The 12,190-nt window shown below is 39.0% G+C and overlaps 1 protein-coding gene across 1 annotated transcript in view; it reads left to right on the top strand.

Moving 5' to 3' along the window:
- The window catches only part of MDN1 (midasin AAA ATPase 1), a gene marked incomplete at both ends in the record, with an annotated part of 103,955 nt that overhangs the window by 41,594 nt on the left and 50,171 nt on the right, over positions 1–12,190 (top strand). The window contains 13 exons of the mRNA XM_081998091.1: positions 1,295–1,503; positions 2,030–2,152; positions 3,190–3,387; positions 3,479–3,586; positions 4,692–4,880; positions 6,575–6,664; positions 6,776–7,036; positions 7,182–7,452; positions 8,185–8,344; positions 8,647–8,763; positions 9,993–10,201; positions 10,779–10,924; positions 11,813–12,015. Of these exons, the coding sequence (XP_081854217.1) occupies positions 1,295–1,503; positions 2,030–2,152; positions 3,190–3,387; positions 3,479–3,586; positions 4,692–4,880; positions 6,575–6,664; positions 6,776–7,036; positions 7,182–7,452; positions 8,185–8,344; positions 8,647–8,763; positions 9,993–10,201; positions 10,779–10,924; positions 11,813–12,015 (2,284 nt within the window). The remainder of the gene's footprint in view (positions 1–1,294; positions 1,504–2,029; positions 2,153–3,189; positions 3,388–3,478; positions 3,587–4,691; positions 4,881–6,574; positions 6,665–6,775; positions 7,037–7,181; positions 7,453–8,184; positions 8,345–8,646; positions 8,764–9,992; positions 10,202–10,778; positions 10,925–11,812; positions 12,016–12,190) is intronic.

Below are 12,190 nucleotides of genomic sequence, written 5' to 3'. Positions count from 1 at the left end.
AAGAAGACACATCTGTTAATTGCTTTCTCTTATTACTTTTTAAAATTGCTGGTTAATGGCCTAATTTTAGTAGACTTTTTCAGTGTAACAAAGCTTCTTCAATTTTGAGTTGTAATTTCCTGTCACTTTGCATGGTCAGAATGTCTGCTAACTGCCACTAACTAAAGCTACAGCTCATCCTGGGCCTTGTGCAAAGCATGGGAAGCAGGGGTCCTGGGTACAATGCTAAACAGAATGGAGAGTAATGCCCTGCCTTGCTGTAGCCTCTCAAAGATTTGCTGCACTTTTTGCAAAATCACTTAGACACTGCATTTCAGTTCCTCATGTGACAAACTAATGCAAATGGGACTATTGCAAATATTGCTTTCTGCCCTTAAAATACAGTGATGGGACTAAAAGATGATGACTGTGAGCTTTCTAGTTCAGCTGGTTAGTTTTCAGTACATGGAACTATGTGTTCCTAATGCTGTGTTAATCATTCATTTTTGAACATTTTAATATTTACGGTTCATATTAGTCACACATAAAGTTGTACAAGGTAATGCTTTTTTGTAAATTGCCTAGTTTCCCTCTGCTAATTAGATCACAAAAGGAAGGATCTCTTTCATACTGAACAGGTATCGAGATGTGCAAGATAAATTGGTGATTAATATCTTGTATACCTGAGAAATGCTGTATTATGGAATTCAGAGAGTGATGTCCCAGTGAGCTATACTGGCTGGAATTTGGCAGACAAGCTCTGTACTCCCTCCTCACTGTACATCATAATAACAGTAAAGAAAATATGTGCCTAGAAGCACACTTCAATTAAAGAACTCTTCTTTCACAGAACTAGCAGCGTATGGAACAGATTAATATGTTGTTCTGTAATGTGACTGAATTGTATCCTTCAGTGTCAAATTTTCAAAAGCTGCTTTTGAGTTGTAGGTCCATGTCTCTGAAATGCAAGGACAGATTTATGATTTTTTTCAGTGATAGATCTCTAGTTTGGGTCATGAACCAGGAAGTGTTGAAGTTTCATGGCAAAATATACCGTGTATTCATATGCTTTTTGCAGAATTCAGCATAAATACGCAGAGATGGGCTGCGACACAGCTGTGGGTCACACAGGAAGTATATGTGCTTGATCTCCGAGAACGGGATACAAGCTTGATCTCCATTGCTTGCTGTGGTGAGATCAGCAATTAAGAGGCAGAATGATCTTTTTCAGAAGCACACTGTCAGCAGCTCCAGTATGAACATTCTGGTTTAAATGTTTTCTTGTAATTCTATTTAATTCTTTCCTTTGTTTTAGGCCCAGTTCTCCAGAGAAACAGCATTACAGATTATGCTCTAAATGCTGGGACTACAGCAGTGAATGCACAAAGACTGTTAAGAGCCCTACAGCTTAACAAACCTATTTTGTTGGAGGGGTCACCAGGTGTGGGCAAGACCAGTCTAGTTGCTGCCCTGGCAAAAGCCTCGGGAAACTGTCTCGTTCGAATCAACCTGTCTGAGCAAACGGTAGAATATTATCTTTGTAACTTAATGTTTATGGAGAAGGGAGATTTTGTTTAACTTAAAAAGCATAGTTCTTTTTAACTTTGGCAGTGAGTTTGAAATGTCAGTTTTTCCTTCTTGGTCTCGAGAAAAAACTAAATGGGAAGGGAGAACCAGAAAGAGCAGTGAGCTTCTGTGAGCGAATGCCAATTCCCAGATTTTTCTGTTCTTTTCAAGTGAAGACATGCATATCTTTGTCTACTGTCTTTTTCTTAGATTCTGTAAAGTTACTTGGAAACAGCTTTAAGGCTTTTTAGCTTTTCTGTTCCAATTTATTTTTTTTGCTGTTAAATATAGTAGCTGGTCACTGGAATCCTATCACGGAAAAGCTTTTAGCAGCTTGCAGTTACTGAAATGTAATACCTACATTTTTATCTTGATTTAAAGGGGAGGGAGAAAATGTGAGGTAAGGTTTAACAGGGGCTGTTTATGAACTTCTGTGGAGTTGTGTGAATTTTTTTTTTCTCCCCCGCATTCTCTACTCCCAAAGGATGTGACAGACTTGTTTGGGACAGACTTGCCTGTTGAAGGTGGGAAGGGAGGAGAATTTGCCTGGCGTGATGGACCACTACTAGCAGGATTAAAGGCTGGACACTGGATTGTGTTAGATGAGGTAAATTCAAGTTTGGGGCACAAATAAAATGGAATGTTCTGGAAGAGCGAAGGTGATGATTTGACAATGTAGGTTAAATACCTTTGAGGGTTGATGACTTAGTTAAATTTGGCTTCATTTTAGTTATGTGCCTCTAGTGCCCTGTTGAAAGTGATCGTTCCACTTAAGAGAAAATTAATCTCCCTCTACTAAGTCCCTCTGCCCATTGGCCCTCCATAGAGGGAATGTAAAAGACTAGCTTTGACTAGACCTTTTTTAAACAAGACAGCAAAGATTGAATCCCAGCCAAAATTACTGCAGAAAACCAAGGTTAGATCTGATATATATTTGAAGGTTTTTTGGGAAGAATGTTAACAGTAGTTTTGGTACAGATGCTCTTACTTACGTAGATATAACTTCACTGAAATAGAAGGCAGTTTGCTGGGACTGGTACACTGTGTTGGGGTACTAATTTAATTGAGATGAAGAAGAGTTCCATTTTGCCACTATAAAGTATCCTGCCACCACAGGTTTGTTCGTGTGCCAAGTAGCAAGTATTTTCAGACATGTGCATGCAGAGCTCGATGTCATGTATTCTAATTATTGCAGAGTGCAAAATCTTAAATTCTTTAGCTGTTTGTATACCTTTTTTCCTGTTGTGAAGAATGCCACTTTTTAAATAACAGTGATACTTAAATATCCCAGACTGCCTTAATTTAAAAAAACAAACAAGCAAACAAAACACTCTGGATGTCACAAATATATGAACATATATTCAGAAGAAACATCTTGAACATGCAGATTTTACAATGGAGAACTATTTTGTTACCATGGTGAAAACACAGTACAAAAATAGCAAATGCACATAAGGAAAACTGTTAGTTATAGTTTTGTTGCTCCAGTGTAATAACAGTCTAGCTGGAAGTAATAACATATAACAGTCATGTAACTACAAGGAAATTGAATTTTACCTTCTGTGTATCCTAGCCTGTTAAACTAGAGATCATGCTAAAGTGTTTTCTGGAGCATTAATATTGTATCCTTATTTCTTTCCTCAGTTGAATCTGGCTTCTCAGTCTGTATTAGAGGGACTAAACGCATGCTTTGACCACAGAGCAGAGATTTATGTTCCAGAATTGGGAATGAATTTTCATGTACAGCACAAGAAGACCAAGATTTTTGGATGCCAGAATCCGTACAGACAAGGAGGTGGAAGAAAGGGTCTGCCCAAGTCCTTTCTTAATAGATTTACACAGGCAAGCTTATTTGTTTGGTTTAAACTGTGTCATGATCCTGTCTTGTAGTTTTCTGACTATATCAACACTCAGCATGCTCTTAATTGTACAGGTGTATGTTGATCCACTGTCAGCAGAAGATATGGAGTTTATTGGGAATACGCTGTTTCCTGCTATTGACAAAAGTAGTATTGCTAAAATGGTTGCTTTCAATAACAAGGTAAATATATATTTTAATTTCTTTTGTGTAGGATTAAAAAAATTAAGTCTAATGTTGTATTTCCAAACATTTTTATAGAGAAGTGAATGGCTGAAAAAGAGGAATGGAAATACATGCAGAAGAAAATAAAGAACACTACTAAAACCCACCTGAATTCTTTTACGACTATAGTCAGATACTTGGTTGATAACTGGAAAGGTGTTATTTTTCCACAGAAGATAAAATACACACATATATAAAAGGCTTTTTTTCTACAAATGGTGGAAACAGTTATGGTTTGGTAGCTTGGTGAAGTCATATGAGAAAATAATATTTTTCCTCACATACGGATTATTCTTGAAGCACAAACAAAATGAGCTGTATCTTAACAAGAAACAAAATGTGTATTTCTGTTTCTGGTCTGAATTTTTTATCCACTCTTTATCATGAGATGTTGTTAGTGAAAGCAGCATCTGACCTTTACAGAACCAGAAGCTTGTAATGGTATGTGGCATTCTTCTGGAACACTGAGACATCAATAAAACAAAAATCTCTTCTGGTTGGATTTGTCCATGGCAAAGGATTCAGAGATACTCAGATCTAAAAATTTGCTAATATAAGAGGTTTTCAATAAGTGTTAATTACAGGGCATCAACTTACTAGCTGTTTTATGGCTTAGATGCTGCCATTTTGCACAAAGTCCAGGATATAAAATTCTCAGTAAGAATTCTATTTGTGGTCATGCTTCTGAAATTGTGTTTAATCTTCATCTCATGAAACAAAGTGTAGCAATATTAAGAGAAAGTAGTATTCTGTGGCCTTACATAAAATCTTTTGTAACAGCATCTTATTGAATACTCATTTATAGACTGCAAGAGGAAAAAGGAAAACTGAGCTTGTTAGAGGATTAGTAGAGGAGAGACAAACTAAATAAAACTTTAGTTCCTGACATCTTCAGAAAAGTGAATACAGCTTGCTCTTTCTATTGTCCTCTGTCTTTTAAGCATTGCCAAAGGCAGAAGTTCACCTGTTTGGTTGGTTTGGTTTTTTTTTTTTTAAATATTTGAAGACCAGCACATGGGTGGAATAAAAGACTTTTTTTTTTTTAAATATCTTCTTTTTCCAGATTGACAAAGAGGTAATGGCTGAAAAAAAGTGGGGACAGAAAGGAGGACCCTGGGAGTTCAACTTACGTGATCTTTTCCGCTGGTGCCAGCTTATGCTTGTTGACCAGTCACCAGGATGTTATGATCCAGGCCAGCACGTATTTTTGGTATATGGAGAAAGAATGAGAACCAGGGAAGACAAAGAAAAAGTAAGCTGTGTGTTCTCCTTCCTTGCTCTTCAGATTGTCAGGAAGTATTTCTAGAAATCCAAGTGTAAATTTGAAGATTGTCTTGGTTTAACCCCAGCCAGCAGCTAAGCACCATGCAGCCACTTACTCACTCCCCCACAGTGGGACAGGGGAGAGAATTGGAGGAGTAGAAGTGAGAAAACTTGTGTGTTGAGATACAGACAGTTTAATAGGTAAAGCAAAAGCTGCGCACACAAGCAGAGCAGAACAAGGAATTCATTCACCACTCCCCATGGGCAGGCAGGTGTTCAGCCATCTCCAGGGAAGCAGGGCTCCACCACGCGTAATGGTTTCTTGGGAAGACAGATGCCATCACTCCGAACATCCCCCCACACCTTCCTTCTTCACCCAGCTTTACATGTTGAGCATGATGTCATATGGTATGGAATATCCCTTTGGCCAGCCTGGGTCAGCTGTCCTGGCTGTGTCCCCTCCCAGCTTCCCATGCACCCCCAGCCTTCTTGCTGGCAGGCCAGCATGAGAAACTGGACAGTCCTTGACTGCTTAGCAACAACCCAGAACATCTGCACATTATCAACATTTTCTCTTCCCAAATCCAAAACACAGGCTCCTACCAGCTTCTATGAAGAAAATTAACTTTTTCCCAGCTGAAAACAGGACAAAGGTGCTTTGCAATTCATTCATAGACCTTACCTCTTACAAAAGAAAAACAGCTTTGTTTGGGGGTTTGTAGTTGAATATATATATGTACCTGCTCCTCTTGTCTTTTAAAATATTAATTTAATTACCTACTAGTATAAAAGCAGAAAGCTGGTGTAAATGAAGGCAAGTAGAATAACAACGGACTTAAACAGAGCACAACACAACATACTTTTGTCTGATTCTGTATTAAATAATAACATTTTTATAGATGTGGCATTGATTGCATGCATATTTGTGAGGGAAGAGAAGATAGGGAGCAGAGAAGAGAAAATGCACTGAGATATGGAGAGATTCTTAATGTTATGGTTAAAAAGCATTTGTGTCAGTGCAGTAAGTAAAAATAATGTCCTGTAATTCTGCCCTTCCCTAACAGCATTTTTAAATTGTTCTGGCTTCCATTTCTTTTGTTGACTTTTATTTATCTGTCACTTTTTTCATCTGCCTGTGAGTTGCTCCCCTCATTCTGTTAAACTCGCTGCTTAAGGTTTTTTCTACTAAAACACTGCAGTTGTTATTCCAACATTGCCACCTACTTGTCCCTCTCTTTCCTAGAAATCCTTTGCTTTTGTTTAAATTCCCATCATTTAAATGGTATTAAACTAAAAGTCAATCAGGTTGTAAAACTGAAGTTACTTAATGTGACTGGTTATTTTTCTCATGGGTTTACCTTCCTCTTTCTGTAGTAGTATTTATATTTTTGTGTGTTATCAAAGAGCTTATTTATGCAGTGACTTCTTCCCCAGTACTTCGTTAAAGAGAAACATTACAGTATTTCAAGTCACAGGAAGGTGTGGTTAATGAAGGGGTTGCTGTGGGCAGCTCACATTCACTTTAATCACTTGCTGCACTTTGAATGAAATGGCACTTGTGATTAAACTGTGTTGTTATCACATGGCTGTGAAGCTGAGAGGGAATGCTACTTTAGAAGTAAATCTTTAGAATGATGGGTAACTTAAGACTGATAAGTGTCTTTTTTGCTCTTTCTGGTTTAGGTTATATCTATATTTAGAGACATTTTTGGCCAGGAGGCTGATGTGTATACAGGAACCAGGCAGTTTCACATCACTCCATATAACGTTCAGGTAAGCTGTTGACAAGAGCTTTTGTGATTGGAGAGAGAAGGAAGCAACTTGCATAGCTGAGCTCCCGTTTGCCTCTGATTTACTCACCCATGTATGTCTCACCCCTTCCAGATTGGTTATTCAGTGCTTTCTCGTGGCAACTATATTCCTCGTCCTGGCAGAAGTCTTTCACTTCTGCATCATTCACTGCAGTCCCTCGAGTCTATAATGAAATGTGTGCACATGAGCTGGATGGTAATCCTGGTGGGCCCTGTAGCTGTCGGCAAAACCAGTCTTGTTGAGCTGCTGGCCCATCTGACCGGCCATCGACTAAAAATCATGGCAATGAACGGTGCAATGGACACAACTGAACTCCTGGGTGGATTTGAACAGGTAAATACCGTTTTAGTAATTGGAAGTATTTCTCCTGCCTACCTAACAGTGGCCAGTCCGCTGTGATCTTGGTGTTTAAGCACCAAATGGAGCTTTAAGACCACAGTCTTCTGGATGAACTAACTCCATAATGGCATGTTTGCAGGTTGATATCAACAGGCCATGGCAGCGCCTGCTGGAAAAAGTGGAGAATGCTGTGAGCACGCTAGTAAGGGACAGTCTTCTCCTGACAGAAATTTGTGCAGATGATGCTGAGCTTGTGCTGCGTGCTTGGAGTAATTTCATACTGAATTACAAACCCAAATCTCTGGGTGAAGGAGGTAGAAGTGTTACAGCTGAATTAGTGAGCAAACTGGAGGGAATACTTGTACTTGCCCAGCGACTAAACAACAAAATAAATTCTTACTCAAAGGCAGGTATGTATGGTGGGTGATTTGGAGTAAGACTGTATGTTCCTGTGAAGAAAATAAGAGTAGTATACAAATCTGCAGTGAAAGCTTGAGAAAAGTTGAGGATGTTTTGTACATTTTTTGTGGTCAATACTGTTGCTTCCTGCTACTTACGTAACTGCCTAGCTTCTAAAGAAGTTACAATGATGGTTCTTCAGGTTTATTTTTTGTGTAGTTACATCTGGTAGCGACCAGTAATCCACACTCAAATTCTCCTGTACTGAGCTACTCAACATACGATGCAATACAGCTCTTACCTTGTATACTTAAGAAAGGGAATTTAGATATTCTATTTTTGCATTTGTTCTCTGCAGCATTAATCAGCTGATCTTTAAATATTTCAGCAGAATAATGTATGGGCTGTGGTGTGGTTTTGGTTTTGTTTTTTTAAATCATCGTCTAAAACATGGCATTAATAGCCATCAAGTTTCATCTAAGGGGGGCAAAGGGATGGAGAAAAGTGTCTGTTTAGGGAGAAAAGTTTATATTTAGTTTATATGTCTCTGTGCTTGCAAACCCCCTGTGTCCTCATGGATTTTGCCCATGGGAAGCTACTTGAAGAGTTGGAACCTCTGCTGTTATGTTTCTCTAAAAAGGAAGCATATATGTTTATTAACAAAACAGCTAGTATTTTTCTTGACTGGAACAGAAAGCTACCTCAGTAATATAAGTCTTGATGTAAGATATACTTCCTTTCAGAGTTTGCTCACCTGGTAGAAGAGTTCCGGCGTTTCAAGCAGCAGCACGCTGAGGCTGCTGACCATAACAGCCATGGCACTTTCGAGTGGGTGGATGGGATGTTGGTTCAAGCCCTGCAGTCTGGAGACTGGCTGTTGATGGACAACGTTAACTTCTGCAAGTAGGAGATTTTAGTGGATTCATTTCGCTGAGTAAATCCCTTGACCTCCCTAATTGACTTTGCCTCTTACTGTATGGTTCACAACTGAATATTTTGCATTTGATAAAAATACGTGGGACCGGTAACTTAAATTTTCTGGAAGAGTGTCTTCCTTCTTAGACAGCTTAGCAGTTGATAGTTTTCCTGTTACCTCACAATGTAATTAACTGTTTGGCTGTTTGCTTGGTACCATTTTGATTTTGGATTAGAAAGAGACCAAATTGTTACCTTTTTATAACCATATAAATTTCTTTTGAATATAGCCCTTCTGTGCTGGACCGCTTGAATGCTTTACTTGAACCAGGAGGCGTTCTTACCATGAGTGAGAGAGGTGTGATAGATGGCACAATTCCTACAATAGCTCCTCATCCCAACTTCAGGTGCTTTGCTTTTCTGCCTTATCCCCGCCTCCCCCCCCCCCGCCCCGCCCCAGACCAAATAGCAAGTTTAGGCAAAAAATGTCATCAGTGAGACAGTCTTTTGGTATTTTGAATGCTGTTCACTTTGCCATGTACTGTGTGGTGACATGTTCTGTTTCTCAAGGAAGGAAACTGTAGTGAGCATATGATAGAGAGCTTAAGAGGCTTGGCTTTATATCCCTGTTGCAGCACGGACTTTTACACTGGAAAATTCTTGGCAGTGTACTCTGCCTTGATTCTCCATTTCTAATTTAGGATTTCAGCACTTCCCTGTCTCACTTCAATAGAGCTGAGGATACAGGTGTTGAAGATACTCTGAAGTATTCAGAGATGTTGATAATGAATGCTAGTATATAGACATAATTTTCTTCCCAGCTATTTCCATCCCATCCATAAATTTGAGTTTCATTCAGTGACAGAAGGTAAAACAAAAACACAGAAAACAAAAAAGCCCAAAACAACCAACAAACAAAAAAACATACCCCCCACCCCCAAAAAAACCAAAATAAGCACACTACCTCCCCCCGTCTGCCCCGTCTATTCTCTCAGACCTGAAGTAGTTTCTGGGGGAGATGGGAGGAGAACAGAGTGAGTATTCTGTATAATTCCTACCTTTTAATAAATTCATTAAAAGAATATTGGGACTGATATGCTCTGGTTCCTCTGAATTGGAAACAAGATTTTTGACTTTTCAGAAACCTGTTTTGCTGAATTGTATCTCAGAAGGTGTTTGAGGTTTTTTTTCCCTCCTTGCTTTTAAGAGATATCTACTGATAGTATAAACTACTTGGGTGGATACTTTGTTTTTTAAATAGCACAAATTTGTCTGAAGCCGTTGCTAAGGCTTCTAAAAGTCGTCTTTATAGCTCAGAGGCATAGTTCAACTTTTTTTTTTTTTTGTAAGTAGGCAAATGATAAAATAAACATAGCTCAGATGTAACTGAGTTAAAAATCATGCTAATCTCAAAGTACAATTATTCATACAGATTTCTCATTTAAATTCAGTAGATGTCTCTGGCTATCTAGACAGCAGTGTCCCCATTTTTATGCAGCTGAGTTTACTTCACTTGTGGTTTGGTGGTTGCAGAGTACTAGTATAAAGCCTGAAGTTACACGTTAAGAATGTAAGGCAGTTGGACTAGGTGATCATTGTAGGTGCCTTCCAACTGAACTATTCTAACACCCAACAGGCTTTTCCTTTCCATGGATCCTGTTCATGGGGAAATATCCAGAGCCATGCGGAATCGTGGGATTGAAATTTACATTCCCGGCGAGAACGATGGAAATGTATTGGACAATCTGGATTTGAAGTTACTCCTGCATGGTTTGGGTTTAGTGGGAGATAGCATCTGTGATGCACTTATGGCTGTGCATTTAGAAACCAAGGAAGCAATAGCAGGTAAGAAAAGTCTGTTCAGTGTTTGTTAACAACTTGGGCTCACTACATATATTTGGATTAGCTCTTTAATATTAAAGCTTGGTTCTTTTACTGTGTTATGTGATGATATAAGTAAAAGCATAAAAGTATAATGAGGTTGTTTTGGGTTGTATTTTGCGTTCTCAAGAAATAAGCCTCAGTCATAAAAAGACTGGAACTGGAGGTGCTTGTAAGGAGACGTCGGACCCTGGCAAGTGTCAGTTGCCTATTGCTATAGGTAAGGTAATCTATTCTAAGTGAAAATCAGCGAGATTGGGTTTCCACAAGGCCTGTTCAGGTTGTTCTTTGGAGCAAGACGACACCAAGTGTCATTCATCTCAGCTGCTAGATGTCTTATTTTGAATTTGTCACCTGTTATTTACAGTTTTGTCAGATTTTTGTACTAACCTTGGAAAGAACTCATTCAATTTTCAGGACCCAGTAGGATTCATTTGTTTTGGATCTTCCTCAGGGACTAAAGTGGTATTTGTCCTCAGAGGGTTAAAGGGCTGACTATGACAAAACATTCATATCACCCTAAATGCTGTGTGTCTTTCAGGTTCTGTGTCATCTTTGTCACCTTTGCTTCAGGCTGCTGCTTTAATTGTGCAGCAGATACAGAGAGGCCTTGGATTAGCAAAGTCTTTTCACAGAGCCTGTTGGGAAGTTTATGGCCGCTCACAACAACTGCAGATTAACCAAAAGGTACAAGTCCTGTGTTTGAAAGCTTTTTCTCACATCCTCTAAATAGATGAAAAATAAAATTTCATGAGGCTAGTGTTGAAGATTCTCTGTTTCCTAAGTGCCTGAGCAAGGGATTGATGAGACGGTGCTCTTCAACAGATGAACCTAACCATTTTAAACACCCTTTCAGGCGTCTGTCAGATGTTGAAGAGGAGGGATTAAGTGGCATTGGGACATTTTCTGTATCTCTTAGACTTGGAGCCTTTTTTGGCTCCAGCATAAGCAGTACAGTTCTGCATGTAACTTTTAACAAATTAGTTGGAGCTCCAGAAGTTGGGTTTTTTTGTATGGAATGGTGAAGTACAGTGAACTTCAGCTGTCACCTGTCCTTTCATGACATAGTTTCTCAGCCTGGTGGCATGCTACTGGAGAAAGACGTCAGATAAGTGAGAGCTGCATAAAGACTATCAATCTAGCATGTGCTTATTGAGATATTCCCTGGGGGATAAATAGGGTTTCTCAGACATTTTGTAGATAGTGGCTCACTCTTTTGCAGCATAAGGGAACCAGAGAATATCCCAGTTGGACTCTGAGGCTTACTTGTTTTTTAAGAGCTTCAGCTGAGACTTTGCGATATGAATACTGATTATTCTATAGCCTGAAACACTGTGCACACTGTCATCTGGAGATAGCAATATTCATTTTGTATTTTAAGCTGTGCAGTATGTTATTTCACTTATTGTTGGAGTGTTTTGGTACTTTTATCATGTAGGTTATATAGTGTTTGTAGAACATTTGGTTTATAATGATTTCATAATAAATACATTTAATTAAAGAATTCCCTGAGCTCATGTACTTGAATACGAGTTTGAATACGATTCTAAACTGCTTTTTGGTTGTTTGTTGTAGCTTGTGTTGGAATTGGTTACGAAGCATGCTTCATCTCTGGCTTCCCATGAAATTTGGGGTGACTCCCTGCTAGCAATGGGATTGTGGCCAGACTCCCTACCTACAGGTCTGTTTGCAGCTGAAGACTCACTTCTTTCAACAGCCAGGAGTGATGCACAGGTCCTAATGTATTGTCTGAATAGACTAAACCTTAAAAACTGCAGGTAGGCAAGAAACACTTTTTGTCTAATAAAAGAAACAAGGTATGTGTGAAATACTGGTGGCATGTCATTGTGTCTTGCAAAACTTTGTCCTGAGCAAATTGTGTGGGTAGAGACTGTGATAGTCACACTCTGTAACTGAAGCTTCTGTTACCTTTCCATGCAACCACTACAAATA

The sequence above is a fragment of the Phaethon aethereus genome, assembly GCF_964289735.1.
Source record: "Phaethon aethereus genome assembly, chromosome: 3".
Taxonomy (NCBI): Eukaryota; Metazoa; Chordata; class Aves; order Phaethontiformes; family Phaethontidae; genus Phaethon; species Phaethon aethereus.
The sequence above is the reverse complement of the archived record's forward strand: the minus strand, read 5'-3'. Positions and strand labels throughout refer to the sequence as shown.